Consider the following 26,621-nt stretch of genomic DNA (forward strand, 5'->3'; position numbering starts at 1 on the left):
TTAGGAAATGAAGAGCCCTGGAGATTGTCAGTCAGTACACAATGATTGCAGGAAGTGCCAGGGATACAAAGAAAGGAAAGGCAGGAGCTCCCAATCTAAAGAGGGAGGTAACATGAATGTGACTATGTACCAACAAGAACACAATGAATTGGAAGTTTTCACTTGCTACTGGTAGGCCAGGGAGTAAGCAGCAAAATTGGAATTCGAATCCACAGCCTCTGACTCCAGAGCCAGATCTTTTCCCCACCTTATCATGCTAAGATTGCATTATTCATTGATCAATGAAAATAAAAATGTTTCTTCATAATAGTGTTCCAAGGGAAAGCCAATTTAGCATCCTTTGTGATGAATGAATAATTGTGGTGCAGGGGCTTGTTAGAGTCTTCCTAAAATCAAATTGGAATCCTCCAATTCCCTCTGATTAAGCCCTTGCTTTGCTCATGATCTTCTTTGTCAGCTGTCTTTCTGGAGAGGTTGGTAAAGTTTGAAGGCAAACCTGGCTTCTTTATCACAGACCTTTTGTTATGGTTCAGTCATTTCCTTTTGTTTTCTTTTCAGTCATGTCTGACTCTGTCACCATTTGGAATTTTCTTGGCAAAGATATTAGAGTGATTTTTGTCATCTCTCTCCAACTCATACAGTAGATGAGGAAACTCGGGCAAACAGGGCTAAGTGACTTGTCCAGGGTCACACAGCTGGTAGGTGTCTGTCAGTCCTGTTGACACTAGGCCTAGTCCTCTATTGATTGCTTTCTTACAAACCATTACAGTAGTTTTAATAATGTGATATTGAAATAGGAAACCACTGAATCAGAATGAGCCCCACAGCCCTTTTGGAGTACAGCCTTTTATAGCTCTCAGTGCCATTGTGTATTTTACCATTGCAAGTGTTGGGGCTCGGGAAGGAAGAGCTGTCCCTGAAATGGTTTTTCTCCATTCTAATCAACATGTGATAGTGCTTCAGCTTGACAAATGTCTTCATGTCATTTCTACTCATCTTTCGATTGCATTGTTTGTCTTTTCTTTTTCTGAGGGAAACAAATGTTCCAGATTTACTTGGAAAATATATTTTAGGTTGTGGTGGGACCCATTTTGGAATAGGTGCTGTTAAATGAATATGTTGGGTCACTCAGGACTGTAGCATTGTTCTTGCTGTGATGGACTCCCGGGGTTTATTTTTCCATCCCTCCCCCTCTGTCTCTGTGTCTCTCTCTGTCTCTGTCTCTCTCTCTCTGTGTCTCTGTCTCTGTCTCTGTCTCTCTCTCTCTCCCTCCCCCCCCCCCCTCTAGGCTTTGCCATGACTAACACCTTAATGGCTTCAGACTCCTAGTCAGAGTCAAGCTTGTGACAGAGTCTCTCTAAACTAGATTTTGGGTAGGCTTTCAGGGGAATCCAAGGAATTTTGAACCCCAAGTCTGAGACCACAAGCCTTCATCAGACCAGACATAGGCAGTCAACAAACAGACTGAATCTTGACCCAAGTCATTCTGCTTGCTTTCCTTAGCTGCTGTTCATGAGATGGCCATGGCTAAAGAGTCTCTCTGTGACACATGGCCAGCTCCCCTTTGACCACCCAAAGAACTGACACAGGCAAACTGAATGTCCCAGGTTAGGATTAGGTTCATATATTATTACCCTTTTCTAGATGCATGGTAGGGAAAGAATAATAAGGACAGTAATTAAATGATTTATGCAATTTTAATAAATTAAATACTAGAAACCAATGAGGTCTATGGTATTCAGTCACTTTCCTTTGCTAAATTCTCCTTAATTCATGATTTTTTTTCTGGATTTGTATGAAATTAATTATTGCTTTTCATCATTATTTTTTCCTCTTAAGTGGTTCTGGATCTTTCTGTGCAGAAATTATTTAGTGGGGGATGTGGAGGTAGGATTAGTTGCTATCATTTGAGTCTTTTGCTTCCCATCATAGCACAATTTTCACCTTTTAAAAGTTTATTTCCTCCACATATCTCTTAGATGCTTTTCTTGACAGTATATAGGGCAACTAGATGGCACAGTGGGTAGAGCCCTGGTCTTGGAGTCAGGAGGATAAGAGTTGGAATCCAGTCTCAGACACTTAACACTTATTAGATGTGTATGACCTTGGGCAAGTCACTTCACCCTGATTGCCCCACATCTAGGACCATCTGTAGTCATCCCAATTCATATCTGGTCACTGGACCCAGATGGCTCAGGAGGAGAAAGGGAGGCTGGTGACGTGGCAAAGCCCAATTCACATGTTTGTCATAACATCACCTCCCTGATGTCATGGTCTTCTTTGAAAATGAAGGACAAAACATTTGGTGTTGTCTCAAAGTCCATGGTCCCAAACATGTCTGACTTGGGTAGAAAATTCCCATCAAATTCTGGACCCTGAACTTATGTCTCCTAAACTTATTATTTGGGAGATTCTATCTTGTGCCCCCTCCCTAAATGAACAAGCAAACAAAAAACTGGCTGGGGTGGTGAAGTTCATTTCAATTCTCAATATCCTCTTATAATTGACCAGCAAATGAAGAATAAAAGGCTAGGTGAAGCCCCCTCATCCAGAGTCCTATGATTATCATGTCCACTTACTGGCACCAACACCCTTGACTTATGTTTTGTGTTTCGCCTTCCACAGACCTTGCCATCTCTCTGTTGAATCACTGTGAACTAGGTTAGAGAGGAGCAGGAGGTGATATTATGCTTGAAATAATGATGCCAAAGTTGACAGGTGGAGTCTGTGATCTCCATAGCCTAAGAAACTAGGAACAATTTTTACATTAAATCATGAAAGGTCATTTGTGTCTCTTACTGCAGTGTCTGCTAGTAATTGGACTACTGCCTTGTCACAACAATAATTATCCATCTATCCTCCTAATGCCTTTGAATGCATTATCTGTGAAAGGAGATCTAGAATGCGTAGTGCTTCCAGGGATGGATGATAGGGGTGGAAAATGAGATGAGGTCTGCAAAACCCATGTAAACTGTAAAATATTATGCAAATTTAAGTCCCTGTTATTAACTCAGTAGAGATCAGGAAGATTCATATTCCTGAGAGAGGGCTAACTTATGGGGGAGAAATATAAACTGTCTCCCCCAATGTACAGATAACTGAACATCAGTTTGATGTGGTCCAGCATATGAGGAGGCCTTCTGCTCTTGCCCCAAGCCCGGGATGCCTTCCTACCATCTGCAGCTCCTATCCGCCTTGCACCTGACTAATCCTAGGTCTGCCCCATCCCCATGGGAAGTTTGTGTGTCATCCTGCTCTTTTGTGTTAGGTACTGCTCCACTCATTTGTTGTTTTCTTCTAGTTCCTCCTCATTTATTAGAAGATGATGATGGCTTAATGTCGCTGTCCCTGGCAGGTTATGATGGGTCACAAAGGATACTTAAAAGTCAATCACAATGATTTTTTGGTGGGGAGGAGGCACTTTTATATCACAAAAATTTATTTTCTCATTAAGCCAAAAAAGGGGGGGGTGATTTCCAAGTACATATACAATGGAATATCAATTCAGAGTTTTTAAAAAAGTGATTTTGATTTATTTATTTGTAGAATTTATTTTGTTATAGGGACAAAAGCTCCCCACTGTGGTTGGAAATATAAAGTATTGGTGAGAGATCAAAGTTCAAGGACAGCAAGGGGGTAAATTGGAGCAGCTGGTTCTTTTATGTCCCTTAAGGGGCCATTCTGTAGGACTGGATTCATCCCTACCTCCCAACCCTTTCCCCTGCGATATTCCTTAGTGTCAGATTTGCCAGATTAGCCCATTGTCAAGTTGAGGTGGGGTGGGATAGGGAAGAGGGCTGGGAAAAAATGGCTGGATCCCTCTTAGCAACTACCCCAGATGGAAGCATTGTGATGCTATAAGCATGATGAATGTGGAATCAGGAAGATCTACGTTCACATCCTGCTTCAGACATTAACTAGGTATGGGTTTGAACAAGTCCAAGTTAGCTCATCTGTAACGTGAACATTAAAATGGCACCTGCCCCAGGGTTGTTATGGGCATCCAATGAGATCATCTGTGTAAGGTGCTTTGCCAATCTTAAGTTTTATGTCTGTCTGTCTGTCTGTCTGTCTATCTATCTATCTATCTATCTATCTATCTATCTATCTATCTATCTATCTATCTGTCTATCTGTCTATGTCTTCTAATTCCTATTAGTCTGACTCCTTGAATGTGGGCTAGGATACAATTGACCATGAAAATTAGCTGTAGGATTAAGTTTTAGAGAAAACCAGTCAAGTCTAGTAGAGAAAAAGATATACTTGAAATCAGAAGACCTGGGTTTAGGTCCTATGTCTGATAATTTTTTTCTTTTTCTGCAAGGCAGTGGAGTTAAGTGACTTGCCCAAGGTCACACAGCTAGGTATTTAGTCTGAGGCTGCATTTGAACTCAGGTCCCCCTGATTCTAGCACTGGTGCTTTATCCATTGCACCACCTAGCTGCTCCAATGTCTGAAAATTTTCTAGCTGTGCTCCAAGGAACTCTCTAAATTATAGGACAGTTTCTGGTTTGCTTTGTCCTCCCCCCCCCAGGAAATCTCCAAAGCCAATGAAAATATAAGCACAGATTCCTTCTCTTCCCCCCTCCCCCATAAAGAACAGGATTTTTTTCAGTTTGGTTTTTCATAAGAAGAGAAGTTAGCATAATTCAATTCAATTCAGCCAGCATTTTGAAGCTCCTGACCAAAGACCCAAAGACACACAAAAACTCAAACATCATAAATTAAGGAAATTCCTTTTGGAAAATGAAACTTTTCTCCCACATTCTTAAGAGAAATAATATCCCTCTTATTTCAGGTTCTCTGCTCATTCTCCAGTTTGACCACTGGACTAAGATTGCATAAAACAATAACCAGTTAATCAGAAATAAATGAAACATTGGAGGAAAGAAGATTGATTAGGTTTTGAGCAGGCTCTCCAGACTACTGGAGCTGAATGGAAATACCAAAACCATTTAAACTCCTAAAAAAACAAAAATCTATTGCAGCATGCTGTCACATTAGGAGGTGGCTTCATCAGCTTCACTGTTTTTCCTTTTCATCCTTCAAGTTTTCAATCCCTCATCCAGAATGCCAAGTTTCTAAAACATCAATTTAAAAAAAAAGAGAAAAAAAGTGATAGGGTAGTGATTTTCTCCTTGTTGGCATTCTGCAAATAAAATCTGATGATGATTTAAAACCAAACCAAACAATAACAAAAAACCCCCAGCACTGCAATCCAAGACCCCCCCCCCAACCCACCTGATCGTTAAGTAAAAGGTAGCTGCAGTTAGCTTTTAATAATTTAGCATGAATAATATATTGACAGTGAACTCTGGACAGATGAACACTCTCTGTGACTCATAATTCAAAGACAGGAATGTGTGTTGCTGGTAAATCTTGATGGCGCTTGTCTACAACCTAGTTTTGCAAAGATGTCTTTGGGTTTTTTTTTACCACATATTCATAAAATTTCTCTTTTTCTTAGTGATTGATCATCCTTTTACCTTTAGAGAAAAGATCACAGGTTCAAGCGCAGCTTCAGTCCATTCAGCGTTACTAGATAGTTCTATGCTAAAAAAGAAATTTTCTTCTTTTTCATGAATTATGAATGAAAATAATCAGGGGCCTTTGCATCTCATGAAATCAAGTCACAGGATTAAAATGAAAGAGATGTTTCTGATTGAAAGGCAGTCAGATAAGGTCACCTTAAACTTCAGCTTCAGTTTCTATGGATTGGAGAACCATGGCAAACATTTGTTTAGATAAAGGGGAATCAGTAGTAATGCAGTGGCTGCAGTATGGTCATTCAGGGCAATCACCTTGTATCCTGGACTTGAGGGTGGGCGAGTCACTGGACAGTATGGTTCTTGGAGGGGAGAAGGAGACAACCTCCTTCAGAGGTTCATAGGTGTGTAACTAAGATAGACCTTTCAACTTACATTTGAAGTTATAGAAATATATATGACCAAGCTCTATGGAAATACACTCTTGAAAATAAACAATGGCCATCATGCTGAAGAGAGGTGGTGGACACTGAGCAGGGAACACCAAGCAAGTTTTCAAAGACAAGTGGTTGTCCGGTGGGTGTATTAACAGGCAAATAATTACATTTACTGACATCTATGATCAACCTTACAATTTTTCCCAATTTTGAAAACTTTAAATATGTGACATTTCCTCCTTTGGCAGCTGTCCCAATTTGACCCTGCTATATATTCTTTATTCTTCATCATGAAGCCACAGATGATCAGACTGGCTATAAAATATACCTTTGATGAGTTTGTTTCAACAGGTTGAATCCAGGGGAGTTCCTAAACTGAAGTACATTTTTCTCTGTCTCTTAGATAAGTTTCTAAATCTTTTGTACTATAAGGCATGTTATGCTGCTGCAATTCCATCTCCATATGGAAATTTCTGTCATTCTACAGTAATTTTCTTTTCAGTGTATTTATCAGAGAACATCATTCTCTCAAAGGGGATAAAACTTCATAATCTATTGGAAATTTTTTTTAATACCTCACTTTGTGGTGGATATTTACAATAGGAATTCTTAACCAAGGATTGGTGATTATTTTAGTATCTTGATAACTATATTTCAACATAATTGAGACAGTTGGTTGGCATCGTAGATAGAGTATTGACCTGGAGTTAGAAGTTTAAATGCTGCTTCGGATACTTATTCTCTAGGTGACCATGATGAATCACTTAACTTCTGTTTGCCTAAGTTTGCTCATCTCTAAAATGGGAATTATAATAGGGTTGTTACAAGGGTAGGAATAATGAGATAATATTTGTGAATCACTTTGTAAACCTTAAAACACCATACAAATATGTTACTGTTATTATTTTTATAACCAATTTCCTTTTTAATCTTGTGTCTTGTATGAGGCATTTAAAAACCTTATCCTGAGAAGGGAACCACGAGTTTCTCCATTCTGACTGTCAAAAGGTCCATGACTCAAAAGAGAATAAGAATCTTTGGGTCCAAATAATGAAGTTGAAGATGTGTCCAAATTGATGATCTTATTTAAGATTATGTACATTATTTGTATAAACACCTTTCAAACCGTAAAGCAGTTCAACTCTTTTTTCCTTTTGTCCTTTAATTTAACCTCAAAAAGGGAAAAAAAACTCCTACTCAATATTATGTGTAAAACCTGACCCAAAGTCTTTCCCTCAGTTCTCCATCTGTAAGCTTAATCATCCGCAAAGGCCTTGCAACCTTTCTATCCAAAAGTCATTTATTTCAAGTCATTTAGTTCTTCCTTTTCAAATAGAAGGAAAAAAACTTCCAGGGATGGGGATGGGGAATGGGAGAGACAAGCAATTTATAATCTTTCTCTTTATTCCCTTTCCTATAATTTTGTTTTAATCTTTACACACAAGAAAAGATATAAAATATCTTTACATCTGGGAAGATATGTAAAGACCTCAAGGTTAAAGTTTCGTTCTATTTCTGGTTATTTGTTTGTTTTGCAATCGACACTTTAATTGATTCAGTGGCACCCACCTCTCAGATAGGAGAAATTTATTTCTAGCTCAATTCACAGAAAATTCAGTCATTGTTTTCTTAGATATAGGTTGCCCCTAAAAACAACTTTTGAAAGCTGTAAACAGCTTCAGAAGGAGATTTAAGTCAGTCTCAGATCATATAACCCTGTTTGTCTCAGTTTCTTCATCTGTAAAATGAATTGGAGAAGAAAATGGCAAAAACACTTAAGTATCTCTGCCAAGAAAATCCCAAATGGGGTCACGAAGACTCAGACATGATCGAAATGACAGAATGACAACAAAAAATCTTTTATGAATGTGTGTGGGGGGGATAAATACATCAGTATTTGCAGTACATATGACTTTGTTACCAATAGAAATTATAGATATTTTTGTATCATATTACAGTTGTTGCTGCAAAATTACTGCAGTTACTAGACCCACCTCTAGGCTGCACATGATTGTAATCTTCCTGTTTACAGACTCTACTTCAGTATAATTGATGTATTTTAACATGTGTCCTTTGCAATCCCATGTGTTTTGTTTTATTCATTATAACCATTATTCTGAGTCATAATCCATGAGTGTCACCAGACTGCCAAAGGGGGTCCATGACCCCCAAAAAGATAAAGAGAACTCTGGACTCGATTCCTAAGGTCTCTTCCAATAGTCGGAGATTCTGTTCTTCAAGATGACCTTGGCCTTAGCTCGTTCTTTTTTTAAAGCTCTTCTTCTATGATCTGATTATGATCTTTAAGCTCCCTCTGGCTCTATAGCTATAACCCTTTAGACCTATAAAAAAATTAAACAATGACTTTTCTAGGCTCCTAAGTCCCTCATGGTTTAACGATTCTATTTTTCCAGGGACTGTGGATTAGCTAATTGCTTTGGCACTAAGTTGACTAGGAAAACAGTGGGATGTGCAGAGCATTCAGAATTCCCCTGTATTATTGTTATTAAAATGTTACCAGCAAGATTTCAGAATTTAAAAATTAGAAAAAATGTATTACTTCAGGAATGATGAACAGTTTTCATTTTAATAGGATTTTTGATTGAGGTGAGGGTACTTGCTACTCAGCTGATTTCAACAAAATAAATGTAAGATGGGGTTGCATTTTCATTGTTTTATTGGGTCAGTGTGTAGTTAATATATTCATCTTATATTTTAATTTCTTAGATGTTAGTATTCCATAAGCATAATATAATTTTGTCCTTAAGCAGGTAAGTTGGCTTATAAAAAATCTTTTTAGATTTATACATCAAGATTGTTACAGTTTTTACAATGTCATTTTATTCTCATTTTTAAACTGGAAGTGTTCCTTCATTCTCAGAAAAGTCCAAAATGACATCACTGTGCTGGGGTCAAAGTACAATGTGTCTAAACATAGCTGATCAGACAAGTATGAGCTAGTCTAATTGAACATTTGAAGTGGAAATGTCTCTAAATATGTATATCTCACATTGTTTTCCTAAGTGGCAAAAATGATATGAATGATGCTAATGAACCTTATATTTTTTCCCCATAAAATTTGTGATGGGTGCAAGTCCCAGCTCTTTTTGGGTGACTTTGGATGGGAGCTCCCATTTCCTTGGGCCTCAACATTTGCCATAGGTGTAAGGACAGGACCTCAGAAGTTATACCTTCTTTTTTTATAAATAAGGACATTAAGATCCCCAAAAGAGAAGGGATTTTCCTCAAGGTCACACAATTAGTACATGGCAAAATCTTGAATTTGAACTCAGATCCTTTGATAACAAGTCACTTTGCTCCAATATTCCATGATTATGTGGGAAATGAAGAAATCCTGGCTTGTTTAATTTTCTCTTATTATTCAAAAGGATTAGCATATTTTGGTCTTAATAAAATTATTAGGGAAGCTGGGTCATTCTCATTATTGCTCTCCCCATTACTTCTAAAAGTTATATGACTTTGGGAAAGACACTATCCCTCTGCTCCTCAATTTTCCCATCTGTAAAAGAACCGAGTTGGATTAGATAGTTGTTCAAGTTCCTTCTAACTCTAAGCTGTGCTTCTATATTTTTAATATGACCTTAGCCTAATTCTAAAAAAATGGATGTTTGATCTAATTTTTGATATATATATATATGTGTATATATATATATATCATACCAGTGATATAAAGAATTCAAATAATTTAAAATATATTATTCAGCAAATTGGGGAAGGGTGTCACTTTTTCAGGTCTTTGTGGGAAAATATATAGTGTCTAAGTCTCAAGATCCAAATAACCATGACCTCATTAATTGTTATATCTATTTCTTATCAGAAGTAATTAAGAATCTGGAATTATTAGTCTATTACAGTGAAGGATGATGAAATATCAGAAAATATCAAATTAGTCCAAGTTAGCAGATGAACAAATTCAGAAAATTGCAAGAAAAGATCAAATGCATCCTTTTAATGTATATATGTATATATTATACATTTGTACATATACCATCCATAAACTTACACCATACACAGTGCAACCCTTCCTTTTTCCCTCTTGACCTCTCCATCATCTGAAACCAAGTAGACATCTCCTATGTCACCTTCTTCTTAACTATCAGGTTTCCCAGTAAACTGTACTTACTGTCTTCACTTCCTTCCCACCAGTCATTTCTTAATTCCTTGTTTTCTTATTTCTGTCTCCAACATTCTATATAAACTTCTACTGATTTTCTTTTTCAAATTTAGTGGCCTTTCCCCCCTGTTTTCATATTCTGGAATCCCTTTTTTGGGGATTGTTGACTACTTCCTTCCTTGTTATTTTCCTCACACTTGGTTTCTTTAACATTGTACTTTGTTTTCCTTCCACTTCTTTGAATGTGCCTTCTCCTTTTCCTTTGTGATCTCCTTATTTCCACCCCACCTTAAATGTATTATTATTTCCTTTATCTTCTTTTTATATATAACACCTTATCGTGGTAATTTCATCTACTTTTATGACTTCAGTTATCTTCTCTAGGCAGAAAATTCCAAAAATTTTCTCTTTTCCAAATTCCTTCTCAAAACTTTAGCCCATTATATTCTGGTGATTTTATCAGCATTTGGATGTCAAATTAAGTGTACCCCAAAACTGAACTCATCATGTTCTTCCCAAAATCTGCTCTCCCTTTACTTTCAGTAGTCACCCTGGTTCACAACCATAATTATCTAGATGGGCCTTCCTTTCTCTCCTTCCCATCACTTCTATCCAATTATTTCCTAAGATTTGCTTATTCCTTCTCCATACAATTTTTCTAATATGTTCTCTCCTTCCCCTGTTATTGCAACCATCCTAGTTTAGGTTTGTATGTCTTCTTATTTACAGTAATAACCATAATTAGTCAACTGGTCTACCTGCCTCTGTAATCTGTCTGTTCACTCTCCAAGTCTTTATTTGTTCATGCTTTCATAGATTTTGAGCTGAAGAAGCCTCAGTGGCCAACTAGTTCGACTTCCTCAGGGGAGGTTAAAGAACTTGGCCAAGGTCATACAGCTACTAAGCATGAGAGACAGGATTTGAGCCAGGTCTTTTAACTCCCAAGACTGATTGTTCCCACCAAACTGCTGCAAACTCCATCCTACCTCCTGCCTCTCCCCCTACCCCCCACGCTTTTCCAGACAATTATGGGGGGAAAGGTGGGTAGGTACTAGAATGATTTATTAGAGTGAAGTCCAAGTGATAAATCTTGTATAGGTTTGGGAATTGGAAATGTCATAGAAAAAGTACCACCAAAAATTAGCAATAGACTTGGGAGCACATTGAGCCTAGAATTGGAATTCACTAACAGGTATGCTGTTGTTCTCTATAAATTTGACCCTCACAGAAATGAGTCCGGGGATTCAACTCCCAGAGGAGAGGTCTAGGTAGTAATGGGAATGTGTGAGGATCCTAATAGTATTTTGGAGCACCAGACCACTCATGTAGGTTGATGTACTTTCCCAGCAGGACAGGGTAGGCAGGATAATTATGCATAGTATAATTAATAGATAACAGGGAATTTTAGGTGCCCATTGAGTGCAGAACTAAGTACACTAACTGAGGAAGTCCCAACCTATGCTGGTGCATATGATATAAAAATAGAGATTACCGACGAGTAATAATTGGCATATAGAGCTCACAGAGTAAGAGGTGACAAACAGAACTAGAGAAGGCCAACAACAAGAACTGACAAGGATTTGAGAATTCCAATAATAATGATAGTAATGCTCGCTAGCAAACGGAGCTCAGAGGACAACAATACCTGGCATTCAGAATTCAGAGAATACCGGGATTGATAAAGTGGCATTCGTTTCTTTTGCTGGGGCATAAGGGTTGGGTTTTTTTTTGTGGAACAACAGGATTAAGTGACTTGCACAGGGTCCCACAGCTAGTTAGTATCAAGTGTCTAAGACCAGATTTGAAGTCAGGTCCTTCCTCACTCTAGGTGCTCTATCCACTGTACCACCTAGCTGCCTCCTACCAAATGCAATATTTTACTTTACAATAATTCTGAAAAGGCAGCAACTATAATTGTTAACCATTCCTATTTTACAGAAGGCTAAGTGACTTGCCCAGAGTCATACAAGTTAAAGCTTTGAATGCTAGTGTCCTTGAAGCCTAGCACTCTTGTATGATACCATACTGGCAAACCAAGCCATTCTTCCTCTATCCTTTCTCTTCCTCCCTGCTTGGTTCCTTCTTCCTTGGCTACGCAAGTGTATTCTTATCACAGATTTGTTTTCCCATGGAAGACAATGGGCTATGGCAAATTTCGAAGTCTAAACATGGGTGGAAATAACTAGGAGATCTTGCCCCTCAGCATCTCCCAATACTCTGTGCCCACAGTGAGTCCATCATTGTTGTTCTGAGTTTCTCTGGGCTTCTCTCTTATGTTTTCTTGTCTTAGTCTTTTCTTTCCTCCATATGCTGAAGAAGAGGTGAAATTAAATTTCTCTTTCCATCATGCATGAATAATGGCTGCCCAAATCACACCAACCATTAAAAGAAGAAACCACTCATATTCATGTGATGCTTCAGAAAAGCACATTAGGCTGAAGTACATGCAAAAAACCTCACCAGTGATTGCTATTATGAAATATGCTATTGCCTTTGAAATGAAACAGGAGAATCATCAAATATTAATTTCCTACTGTGACAACCACAACCTCTGAAAAGATGCCATAATTAGGAGACTTCTTCTTCCCAGATGGTGAGAAATACTTCCACTATTCTAGGCTTTATTGGTAGAAAACTAATATCGACTCAGGACTCAGAGTAGTCTTTGATTTCAAGCGTGATTCCCAGGAACACCCTGCATACTATGGTCTTACATTGCTTATGGCAGCCCCTCAAGGTCAATAACAAATACAATTCTTATTTTGAATGTCATGGCAAATTTCATGTTGCTAAAGTAGCACTGGTAGAAAACATTTGTTGTCCAGAAGGGCATGGTTTACTCTTTTACTCCGGTGTTTAAATAGGTCACAGGTTGAATGCATCTTTTGGTTCTTATGGTGATTCTTGTTCTCTCTTTATATTCGTAGGACAGTGACATTGAAGCACTAGTCAGGTGTCTGGAAAATGTCTTGGCCTGCAGCTCCCTAGGTGAGTTAACATCAAATTTACAGGTTCTGTTTATAATATTTGATAGAGATCTTTCATTCTTTTGGAACATTTTGTATTGTATTATATTATACTCCTACCCATTCCTCATATTTGAAATTCCATCTCAGATATATTCATAACAAAAACAAGGGATAGAAGCAATTACAGCAGATAAAATAGATAGCTTGGATTACATTAAACTGAAAAGCTACTCTACAAACAAAATTAATGTACCTAGAGGGAAATGGTCAAATGAGAAAAAACTTTGTATCCAATTTCTCTCATATTCAAGACACATTTGCAAGTAAAAGATGACTCTATTTATAACTATATCTATATCCATATCTATATATCTATATCCCTCTATATAAAACCAGAAGTCATTCCTTAGTTAATAAATGGTCAAAGAATATAAGAAACAGTTCCCAGAAGAATTGCAAACCATACCACTAATAATAAGAGAAATGATCTTCAAAACAATTCTGAAGTTTCACCTCACCTCCTTCAAAGATAAAAAAGAAGAAAATTATCAATAAGATAGGCACCCTGTTTCATTGATGGTGGAGTTGTGAATTTGAATAACCATTTTGGAAAGCAATTTGAAATTATGCAAATTAAATTGCTAAAATACCCACGTGATTTTACTTAGACACTCCACTATTAGGATTATAAACTGAGGCAGCCATTGATAAGAAGAAAGTCCCTATATATCCCCAAAATATTATAGTATTTTTGTGATAGAAAAGAAATAGAAAAAATAGATGTATTTGTAGTAGAGAATGGCTAATTGTCATCCATAAAGTCAACAGAATATTATGGTAATTTAAGAAAAGATGTGTGATGAATACATATGTGAGGAAAATCTGGAGAGATCTACATGAAATTATTCAGAATGAAGCAAGCAGAGCTAACAAAGCAATATACACACGATCACAACAATGTAAATGGAAAGAACTGTCAAAAAGGTCAAAAAGTGAATACTTCAGAATTATGAAAAACAAACAGCTCCAAGTTGATATATGAGAAGATACCTTGTCCCTCCCTCTGCAGAGGTCCACTCATATACTACATATCACATATTTTCAGACTTTTTTCAATGTATTGTTCAGATTTGCCAATTTCCTCTCCTCTTTCCTTTTTTGGTCTTTAAAAAAAATATTTGTTATAGGGAATGGCTCTCTGGAAGGGGAGGGGAGATTATGGCGATATGAAAAAAAGAAAGATATCAATTAAAAACAGTTAAAACAAAGAAATTCTGTGTGCTACTTCCACACATTTGTCCAAGCAGTTCCTAGGTTTAGAATGTGCTCCTGTCTAAGCAAGGTCTTTCCTAACCCCAAAGTTATCAGCACCACCTCCTTCTGAAATTACTTTGCATTGATGCATCTGTGAGAAGTGTGAGAGGCAAAGTAGTGGTCTGGATGGAAAGCTGTTCATGAAGCCAGGATGAACTGGGTGTAAGTCCGCTGGGTCACACATCCTGTCTGTACCTTGTTTGACAGCTCAGTGCCCTTTGGGAATTCTGAAACTAAAAGTTACAAAGCTGATGTGGGTGCTCATCAGTTAAGGAGATTGCTGGCCCAAGGAATCCTCTTGTCTGTCCCCTCTTCTCCTGTCCCCATCACATTCACTGGGTACACATTGTATCCCCTAATCAAATGTATGCTTTTTGAACGAGTGATAGCTTCTTTCTGCTGTATCCTTAACTACCTTGTACGTACCCTGTAGGTGTTTAACACTTGTTTATTCAATAGAATGTCTGAACTGGGAGGAACCTTAGTGATCATGTTATTATTCATCCATTTCCCCCCTACACACACACACACACACACACACACACACACCCTACCTTTGTTCCCAGCTCAGACCAACCACTCTGAGGAGACCTGTGAAAGTTACTCTTATGTTTCCTTACTTGGTATTATATTGTTAACAACCCTTCTTTACCTCCCCCCCCCCAAAAAAAAAACAACCTTGAGTTATTCAGTGTCCTCCTACTCTCCCAGAGTGAGAAAGTATTGAAATTTGGCAGGCTCTCCTAATCCAGTGTGAGGCCTGCCCGGCCCCACATAATAAGAGATTTTTACAGGATTTCCCTTGAAGCACAATCTCCCTGACTCTTATATTACAAAGAAACAGATTGCTTTCATTCAGCCTGAAAAGACATAGCCGTGAAGGTCAGTCAGTTATTGAAAGATATGAGGTCTGAAAAACAAAACTGAAATTTCTTTAGGGGTGTCAATCTCAATAAATAGAACACGGGCCTTCAAGGATAAAGTCTTATTTCTGAATTCTCTTTCCAAATAGCTTCCATGTGATTTCCTCCTAATGCCAGATAACAGTTGTCCTGATGCTATGGAACTAGGAGAAGGGAAGAGTCTCCCATGGGAAATAGCAGGTCTGGACCCTCAAAGGTGACCATGGACTTTTGGACAAACTACAAAGGTAGCTTGTTCAAGGAACAATGGCCAGTCCAAGGAATACCACCTATTGAGCCCTATTTGTCCTTTATACCATTATTTCTTAGATTCTTACCTGCTCAAGAATGTGTAATACATATTTCCTTCTCCGAGACCCCACAGCTCATAAGGTGTCTGTTTAATCTTGTTTTTGTCTCTTCTGATATGCCCTAATTGCTCTCTAGTTGTGGGTTTATGAGGGAAAATCAACTCTTGATTCTCTATGGTCAGGGAGACCTCAAGTGGCAAGAAAATCAAGAATAATATGGAAACTAATTCTGTTTCCATTCTTTCCTACAAACACTATCATACACATTCCAAGCATTTTTACTTCTTAAAAACATATATTAAATCATGGTATTATTAGAGAGCTTCAATCAAACTGATCTTCTAACCATTCCTCAAATTAGTCTTTCTTTTTCCTACTACAACTATGGCCACATACCTGAAGTACTTTCTTCTTAGTCTCATTTTATTAAACCCCTGGCTTTTTTTTAACCTCTTATCTCACAAGCTATCTACTATAAGAAGCCCTTACTAATCTTCCTGTTTTGGTATTTTCACCCTCTTTAATTGTGTGTGTGTGCGTATGTGTGTCAATATATACATACTTTATACATGTGTGTATCTATCTATTCTTTTTTGTTCTTGTTAAAGCTTCTAATACCCCCCACACACACACTGATACACACACACACACTCACACATACACACAAGCGAGATGTATTCTTTAAAGGCAGGGATTCTTTCATTTTGGGTTGGTATTCCTAGCACTTAGTATAGTAGTTGTCACATGGTAGGAGCTTAATAAATACTTGTTAGGCTGGGCTGGATTGGATTGGATCCAGAACCTTAGGGACCTTAGAAGTCATCTAGTATAGGAGCTATCAAACTCCAGAACCAGATTAAAATGTATTTGGAAAATGTTGAACCAAATAAATACAAATATAACATAGTGTCAATCGTGATTTTCTAAGTCAAAATTTTTTTTCTATGTGAAATTTAGAGCCCTGATCTAGTCCCACCCCAATTTTACAAATGAAGAAAGGTAGGAACAGCGAGTTTAAGTGATTTCTCCAAGGTCACAGATCTGGTTGGTGAAGGGAACTAAAAATACATGGGATTCCTACAATTCTACAGGCTCTTAGTTCCCTTCTTATGTATGACCAGAGAAGATAAGACATCCTAGAGTCAAAATATTCTCTCTACTCCAATGGAAGTGTCCTGTTGACTATGAATAGAGAAATTGAGTTGATGGGAGAGAGGGAGAGAGGGAGAGAGGGAGAGAGGGAGAGAGGGAGAGAGGGAGAGAGGGAGAGGGAGAGGGAGAGAGAGAGAGAGAGAGAGAGAGAGAGAGAGAGAGAGAGAGAGAGAGAACCCTTTGATATCTAAAACTTGTTCATGAAGGAATATTTGAATTAAACCTGTGTTTGGTGATAGTGAATTGACTGCTGGACTTGGAATCAGGAAGATTCATTTAGTTGGGTGACCCTGGGTAAGTCGGGTGACCCTGGGTAAGTCTCTTAACCTTTTTTGTCTCAATTCCTCATCTATAAGATGAGCCCTAGAAGGAAATGGCAGACCACTCTAGGCTCTTTGCCAAGAAAACCCCAAACAGAACTGACACAGAGAGTCAGACATGGCTGAAAAATGACTGAACAACAATTGGGGATAGGACAGAGCTTCTTCAATGGTGACAGGATAATCTTGGTCTATTACCCTTAATTCTTGTGTCACCCCAAAGCTTCCATGTTACTCAAGGGATGCCAGGAAGACAGTGTGATTTCATCTTGTGAGAGCTGTGTCTATAAAATTGCTCAGGTATGCTGGGGTTATCACATTGCTTCCCTATAATTACATTTACTGTGAGAAGCACTGTGATATGATAATTACACAATTATAGTTGTGGTTTATTAATAATTATGGCAGTTATTATATGTCAGAATGTTAATAGGATCCAAGAGAAGATTTAAACTTAAATCAATCACAGAGTAAATGCCAGCATTAGGGAAAGGAACCTCTGCAAATGAATCTACACCTTGAATAAGAGATACAGAATTAAAAATGGACATTTAGTTTTTGAAAATGTCATATTCTTAGTTAAACTTGTACATATTTTGACAGTCAAATAACAAAAATTTGTGAGGTACCTTCCATGTGCAAGCATTTGGCAAGCCCTGGGGGATACAAGTATGAAGGGACAGTATAGACCCTGCCCTTAAAGAGGTTATGTTCTAACTGGGAAGATGATCTGAGCATATATGAATACAGAGAGAAGACTGACAAGACAGATTTTCATGGGGTTTCCCTCTCAGTTTGAGAAAAAGAGGCATGCAAGAACAAATATATATGGTGAATCTCCTTCAGTATGTTTAAATCAGTTTTCCCCCAAACTCTGATTTCTCTATTTTCAACTAATTTTCAAACCATTTCATAAACAGTTTCTTCCTTTCTGGCACTGCAGGAACATTTAGAGAATGAATGGGCTAATACCAGGTCAACTTGAAGAGATCTCAAGATAGGAGGGTTTTTTTTTTTTGACATTTAAAGTATAAATCTGTTTCAGATGAAAATAGTTGAGCACTGGGGAGTCAGGAGTGTGGCCACAGTTGTAGTCACGGGTCTTCCACTAAGGAGCTGTGTGACATTAGTCTTGTGACTTTAACCCTGAACCTTAGCTCCCTTATTTCTGAAATGCTGGAATTCAACCAAGTGATTGTTAAGTCCTTTTCATCTCTGATGCTCTAAGAGGTATCTCTAGTGATAGCTAGGTGCAGAGAACACTGGATTTAGAGTAAGGAGGCCTTGAATTGGTCAAGTGACCCTGGGCAGATCAGTTTGCCTCTACCCACCTCAGTTTCCTTTGCTGTAAAATGGGAATAATAAAAACACCTCCCTTCCAGGGTTGTTGTGAGTAATGAGATATTTGTAAGGTGCTTTGTAAACCTTAAAGAGCTATATGACATTCTAGTTAATGTTATTAGCTAGCTGTGATAATTAAATCAACTGGACTGGAGTCTGGGAATGCTCAGTAAAAATATGGCAATAGTTGGACATCCAAGACTATGGAGACTCAAGGTTGCCAAAAGCTTTCAGATATTTTCAGACCTTATAGAAGAGGTAGCAAGATGTTTCCTGGATGCTCATGGTAAAGGTAAAGAAAAGAAACCAGCCACTATTTAGGGTGAATGAAGGAGTGTGAAGACACACACACACACACACACACACACACACACACACACACACACACAGATAGACAGACAGAGAGAGACAGAGAATGAGAGAGAGAGAGAGAGAGAGATTGGTCAAATTGACTAAATGGCATATTCATGAAGAGGAAGTTCATGACTGTACTTGGAGGTAGGGAGAGAGGAAGAAGAAGAAAAGCAAGTAGAACAAAGAGAGACAGAGACAAAGAGAAATAGAACACTTACAATAGGACAAGTGAGGAAGAATTGGCCAGCCCCAGAAACAGACTGAGAGGATGTGGGGGTCAGGATCCTAATTCTAATGCCCCTTCCTCCACAGCAATCATAGTACTGGGGAACCGGAGCAGCTCTTGAACAGGAAAAGACGGTTGCTTAAGGGTGAGGAGACAGACAAAAATAGACCCAGTAATTCAAATGTATAAATTGAAGTTGATCTGTGACATAGGCTCAGCTTCAAATGGTAAAAGCCAAATAAAAGGCAAATACTACATTTATGTGTCTTTGACAGCAGCAGCATTAGGAGTTATGGAGTTACTTGAATTTTAGGTAGGTGCTGAGATGTGAAGAGATCCTCTGCCCTCCAAGAGATCTAACCATTGACAAGTCAAAAGAGGAAAAGATTCCTTGAAAGATGAGGGAACATTGGCCAAGCGATCTTCTTCAAGGGGAGTGCACTCTGCCCACCACCCATACAATTCAGTGAACTTCCATCAATATGTGGCAGTTACATGAGGGCACAGTTATGATTCAACATAAGGAAGAACTTCTAATAAGTAGAACTATCTTGGAATACCATCTCGGGAGGTTGGTGGAGGTCTGCATCACTGGTAGTCTTCAGGCAGAGGATGGGTGTTTAATTTAGGGTGCTGTGGAAAGGATTCATGATTCAAGCATGGGTAGAGCTAAATGAGCTTCCAAGTCCCTTCCACTTCTGAAAATCTGCTGACTTGGAGGGATGCTAGATGGTGAAGTGGACAGAGTACCAGGTTTGGAGTCAGGAATATCTGAATTCAAATTTGCCCTCACATACTTACTAGTTGTGTGATCATGGGCAGTCACTTAACCCCTATTTCTCACCTATGATTTAGGGGCACATTGGAGAAGGAAATGACAAACCACTCCAATATCTTTGAAAAAGCTCCATGGACAAAAGAATATGGAGTCACATGGAGTCAGACACTATGGAACAACAATCACCCTTTCTTATGGGTATCAGTAAAAATGAAAATATCACATTTGATATAGTATTTGTAGAATAGAATTCTGAGTATATGTAGGCTGCTAAATACTGTTGGATATCTGCCTGCCCCATAGTACCCAAAGGATCATCTTTTTAAAAGTCTAGTTTTAGGGTGGCTAGGTGGTGCAGTGTATAAGAGCACCAGCGCTGGAGTCAGGTGGACCTGAGTTCAAATCCGGCCTCAGACACTTAATAATTACCTAGCTGTGTGGCCTTGGGCAAGCCACTTAACCCCATTTGCCCTGAAAAAAATCTAAAAATAAAATCTAGTTTCAAAAACATTCTAGCAGGTGTACCCTGTAATACCCACAGAAATTCACTCATATTTCAACTCTATTTCTTTTCCTTTTTTCTCCTTTGCTCCTTCCTTTTCTCTATCTCTTTCCCCTTTCCCTTTGTATCCCTCCCTTCTATGACTCTCTTATGACTCCCATTTTCTCCTGTTTTTTTCCTCTCAATCTTGAAACCTCCATCACTGAAAATTAGACAAAATTGATGTTAATTAGCATATTATTTTTAATTAACATTACTTATTAATAGCATGGGATAATAATAATAATGCAAATAGACACCAAAAAAGACCTGCTTAGCAAGATGCTGGCAAGTTTAAGCATGAATTGGTTTCTTTCTCTTTTCTGTCTAGTATCCCTCTACCTCATTGATCAGAGAAGGAACATGAAGTAGTCAGGCAGGTGAAGAGAGTGAAGCCCTTCCTCCCTTCAGGAAAAATATTGGGTTTGATTTGTCTTAATTTTGGTATAAGTAACCTTGAAGGAGTAGTCTGGAGACTGGCCTAGCTTGAATATTTCTTCCCTTGTCTTCCCTCTGGCCATTGGGTCTAGGATGGATGTTTCCCCTTCAAATTACAGGACCCAGAAAAGATCTGGACTCTCCTGAACATCTGTCTATGTATTCTAGCCCAAGAGGTCTCTACAGTTCCTGGGGAGGCCCTTTAAAATCTCCAGGACACTGTTCTTGGGGGGCAGTTCCAACTAGGTTACATATGTAAAAAAGGAAGTATTTTATTTCTCTGGTTTCCACCATTATTTTATTCATTCACCCATTCATTCTTTCTCCTGCTTCTTATATTCAAATCCAGAACAATGAAATGCCAGAACTGATGATCTTGTATTCACCTTTTCCTAATTCTTAAAGGAAACAAGGTCCTCTTGTTTCTTCACTTCAGCTGAATTTCACAGAAACAAAAATTTAGTCTCCCAACTTCAATGCTGTAGATTGTGTACCCAGCACGATAACCAGTCTAATGTACTTTTGGCATTCCCCTATAACTAGCAGTTGACTCCTATAAGCCCTTGGTAAAACAATGCTGTCAGAATACATTGAGAGCAATAATTAGCATATCCCTAATAATCCCTAAAGTCCATTAAGACTTCCTCAGTATGTTGAGATGCCTAACCAACTGGGTCTTTGAACACTGCTACCCCTAAATCCTTTCTTGAAGCTTTTGCTAATGACTATTTAATCCAGACCAAACATGACTGATACAGACCAAAGGAGATGTGAGACATTCATCTTTTCATTATTTGCACTAAGCACCAAATCCCATTTAAAAAAAAAGAAAAAAAGGAACTTTATTTTCTTAAGCTCTTCAGACTCTGCTCTCTGAAGTGCAGATGTGAGTGACAGTCATTCAACTCTAAGTCCTTGTGCTTTCACCTCTAGCGAAGAATTACTCTCAGTTTATAGAGTAGTTCCATTATGAGGTGTTGTCCTATGCTTGAATGAGGGATTGAATCAAGATTTGAAAAACTGATCAGATAATGTTCATGTCAATATCAAATACTCATTGGTTCCCATGCTTTCACCATAGATAGACATCCCCTTAATTTAGGAAGTTCTTTAAAACGTAAAGAATTAAAGACAGGGAAGGGGGAAGAAGGAAGAGGTTTTGTTCGTAATAAAAGGAGATAATTCCTTACAATCCCTTTCATCATTGCTTAACCTATATCAAACAAAGAACATTCTGGATGGCTCTTTTGCTCAGAGAAAAAGAAATTAGTAACTGGACTTATCCAACGCACATTAAGCAGAATGCTGGAGAATTATCAGACTGTTGAGGGGGAGGTTATTTTAAGAATGAAATCTTGTGAAATAGTTCTTTGTTTATTGAAGGAAAGTATTGTCTGTATGAAATGGAATGCTGAACGATTATTGGGATGGTAAATCTATCCTGGAAGGGATTTCCAAGGTTATAGGGTCTGATCTTCCCACTTTACATAAGAGGACAGTGAGGTCAAGGGAAGTTAGCTACCTCACCAAAGGTCACATAGGTTATAAATGACACAGATGGGATTTGAATCCTGGTACCTGAGCTTCAAACAGGTGATTTTAACCATTTTGGGGTCATGACCCCTTCTGACAGTCAGTCTGGTGAAACCTATGGACCCCTTCTCAGAATAATATTTGTAAAGTGTATAAAACAAAAGATATGAGATTATAAAAGAAGTCAATTATATTTAAATGGATATGTAATTCCCCCCTATCTAACATCACAGTCACCCTCAATTTTTATTTGTGGTATCTAGTGATGCCAAGTTAAAAATCCTTGCTCTAGAGCCAGTCTTCTTGCCACTTGACCATACTTCCTCCCATTGTAACATTGTAGTAGGTATGTACATAGATAAATAATATGAATACTTTAGACTAAATTGCTTTCCTTATAGAGTAACTTATTGCTCTATTTAACACTATCTTTATAAAAATGAACTCATATGTCAAATATTTTTATTTACTTTTCTGTGTCCCTGATATTCTCCATAGAAGAATATGAACTCAGGGCAGCTAGGTGGTGCAGTGGATAGAGCACCGGCCTTGGAGTCAGGAGTACCTGGGTTCAAATCCGGTCCCAGACATTTAATAATTACCTAGCTGTGTGGCCTTGGACAAGCCACTTAACCCAATTTGCCTTGCAAAAACCTGAAAAAAAAAAGAAGAATATGAACTCTTTGAGGTGAGGGAATCAGTTCATTTTTGTCTTTATCTCCAGAACCAAAAACTGTAAGTAGGTAGGTAGGTAGGTAGTGTGAGGAATGTAGGGTGTTGGTCTTCACAGGGTGTGGAGGGGGTCCCTTAGGGAATCCATTACAAAGGGGGAATGGCCCAGCCAATCACAAGACTGGCAGAGTTTTCCTAATCTTATTCCAGGGATACCAAATCTAAAACCGCTTCTCAACTGGTCAAGAGCAACCTAGAGATCTTGGCCTAATGCAACTGAGTTTGCACAAATAGGTAATTGAATATTAACCCACACACCCCCTGTGAAAACTGAGGTTCATGTGTGTGTGGTGGGATCATCTTAGGGGCATGTCATGGAATGGGTGGACCTCTTAGATTGCAACTCAAACTCTGAGAGCCTATGAAAATCCAAGAGGGAGGGGAAAGTTTCTGAAGATCATAAATTACCTGATGTTCCAAGACCAATTCATGCCTCAGGTGAGGTACCACTATCTTGCAAGGTTCATGAATAAAATGTACAATTTTCTCTCACTCTAGCAGGCTTTTCTTTGCATTTATTCATTTATAACAGGTAGTAACAAGCATTTTTAAAATCACTTTCTGCCTTGGGTTACAAATACAATGAAAAAAAGCATCCCTGTCCTCAGGAAGCTTACACTCTGTGGAGGGAAGACAAGGCATAAAATGGGAGTTTGTAAGGGGTCCAGATGGGTTGAGCCTGATGGCAAAAGCTGGGAGAGGGAGGAAGCATAGGAAAGAATAGGTGGTTAATACTGAATCCCAAGAGTCTATAAATATCTACTGAATTGAAATGAGCATTGAAAAGTGTTTTTTTTTTTTAAATGTTCTGCCTGCTTTTGGCCTATGAAGACAAGGAGCTATTATGAATGTATCAGAAAGCCAAAGCAGGACTTGGTGGAGCAGGCTGCAGAAGATCCAAGATAGAATACCAAGCCTACTCACTAACTAGGAAGCTTTGAATGGGCTTCATCCATAGCTGCCCAAGGGAGGACCACTGGGTTAGCTGGTAAATGTATTCCTAACCTAACAGCTAATATATATCATTCAGATTAAGACTGAGTTGTTTTTATAATCTAAGAAATTATCCAAACATATACAGCATCCAGTCCTTGCCCTTAGTTTCTTAGAAAGGTAGTACAATCAATACATTAGAATGATAAATGATTATGGCATCACAAGACCTGAGTTTGCATGTCATTTCTGATATTTAATAATTTTATGATGTATTGAAACAATAGGATTATATATATTAAATTTTTCTCCCAGTTATATGCAAAAATCAAGTTTCAACATTCACTTCCAAAACCTTGAGTTCCAAATTCTCTCCCTTCCTCCCACCCTACTCCCCCTCACTGAGAAAGCAAGTTATTTAATGTAAGTTAAAAATGTTATAGTCATGAAAAATATTACCACAATAGTCATGTTGTAAAAGTAAACATACCCCCCCCAAAGAGAAATCTATAGAAAAATAAAGTGGAAAAAAAGAGTATGCTTCAATCTGTATTCAGTTCCGTCTTTGGGATGGATTTAGAGAGGAATGGGACCTTGCTGTTGTCATTGTTGTTTAATCATTTCAGTTGTGTATGTCTCTTTGTGATGCCCATTTGGGGTCTTCTTGGCCAAGATATGAGTAGAGTTTCCCATTTCCTTCTCCACCTCATTTTACAGACAAGAAAACTGAAGCAAATGGGGTTAAGTGACTTGTTTAGGGTTATACATGCAGGGAAATGTCTGAGACCAGATATTGAACTGGGGAAGATGAATCTTTCTGACCATAGACCTGGTGCTCTGTCCACTGTTCCACCTACCTTCAAGTCCAATTCTCATTTTACTGTTGAGAACACACTTAGTAAATGGATGAGGCTAGATTTGAACTTGGGTGTTTCTGACTTCAAGCCCAGTGCTCTGCCTGGTACATCACCTACCTTATTAGATTGTTGGGAGAAATATACTTCATAAATGTAATGGTGTCAACACTGTGCAGTAAGTTTATTTGGGCAGAGGAAGCCGACAGAAGCAGACTGTCTCTAAAATTTGATGATTTTATAATTTGGGAATTATTTAGAACCCTCTTCTCTAGTTGGATTTCTTTTCTTTTCTTTTTTTTTTAAATTAGAAAAGGTAGAAGAAGTGATTGGTTGATTGGATAGAACAGGCATACCCCAGAGATGTTTTGAATTCAGTTGGCAGTCCATAACAAGAAAGCAAATTTCACAATAAATAAATCACAGGAAATTTTTGTTTTCCCAGAGCATATAAAAAAGTATGTTTACAGTATACTGTAGTCTAGTATTATATGTACATGCCTTAATTTAAAATACTTTATTGCTAAATAATGCAAACCATCTTCTAAGCCTTCAGCAAGTTGTCATTTTTTTTGCTGGTAGAGGTCTTGCCTTGATTTTGAAAGCTGCTCATTGAACAGGGTGGTGGCAACAAGGAAGTTTGCTGCATTGATTTCCTTTCACTTGAACACTGGAGGCCATTAGAGGATATTATTAATTATCTAATTTCAATTTTGTTGTGTCTCAGGGAATAAGAGGAAATCTGAGGAGAGGAGAGCAATGGGGAATTGCTGGTAGGCAAAGAAGTCAGAACACACAAACATCTATCCATTAAGTTTTCCTTCTTATATGAGCATGGTTTGTGGCAACCCACAACAATTACAATAGGAAACTCAAAGATCACTAATCACAGATCAGCATAACAGATATAACAATAATAATGAACAAGTTTGAAATATTGTGATAATTACTAATGTGTCAAGAGACATAATGTAAGACATGTACTGTTGGGAAAATGCTCCTTGTAGACTTGCTCAATGAAGAGTTGCCACAAACCTTTATTTTGTAAAAAAAAAAAAATGCAATATCAGCAGAGTTTGATAAAATGAAGTACAATAAAGCTGGGTATGTCTATAATGGCTATAACCTTTCTTGAGGCTTTCAAACTTAAATGAATTCAGGCTTTGTTGTGGTGGATCCTTCATGCACTGTGGGTCCAGACCCAGTCATCCTTTGTGATCTTTGTCCCTAGTCTCATAAATTCTTCATAGAGGATCATGAAGGATGTCCCAAGGTGTCCAACTGGAAGATTTATCACTGAAATACATCAAGTAGCCTCATCTCTGGATGGCAATGGGCTTATTATAACAGGAATTCCTCAGTGAGATACATAGCACTCAGAGGATATCAATTTAAAGTCCATAGAAGTAAAATTCAAAGACTCAAAAATACTTACTGTTCTGTGGCATGCATTTTGGATGGATGTCCCATTGACTCAGTCTATAAGAACATATATCCATGATGAGCAATACAGGTAGATAGGGGTCTGGGTACATAACTGAAAGCTTGTTAGACTAAAATAGTTTCTTGGCCTTAATAATTTTGATTGCATATGGTGAAATATTGCCCTGTAGTTTCATTTTTTCTCTCTTATGTGGAAAGTGACTTTCTTTTAATGAAGTGTATAGACTAACAAGCCTGCACATTTGTTTTTCTCTAATTCCAAACTAAATGGTGCCTGAAGAACTTAAAAAGCCATTATGCCTCTGATTTAATGTAGTCAATAATAAGGACACTTACCATTTCTGCATTTAAAAGCTTTGCACCCTTGAGCTAGTCCACGTAATAATATTCCTGGAAGTTTAATTAGTATTATATTATAAGTA

General features: G+C 38.1%; 1 protein-coding gene across 3 annotated transcripts in view; it reads left to right on the top strand.

The window, feature by feature from the left end:
- Positions 1 to 26,621, top strand: part of NEK11 (NIMA related kinase 11) — a 291,550-nt gene that overhangs the window by 181,582 nt on the left and 83,347 nt on the right. For all 3 annotated transcript variants that reach the window (XM_074195807.1, XM_074195806.1, XM_074195805.1), the window contains one exon: positions 12,986 to 13,046. In XM_074195807.1, coding sequence (XP_074051908.1) covers positions 12,986 to 13,046 — 61 coding nt within the window. The remainder of the gene's footprint in view (positions 1 to 12,985; positions 13,047 to 26,621) is intronic.

The sequence above is a fragment of the Macrotis lagotis genome, chromosome 7, assembly GCF_037893015.1.
Source record: "Macrotis lagotis isolate mMagLag1 chromosome 7, bilby.v1.9.chrom.fasta, whole genome shotgun sequence".
Lineage (NCBI taxonomy): Eukaryota > Metazoa > Chordata > Mammalia > Peramelemorphia > Peramelidae > Macrotis > Macrotis lagotis.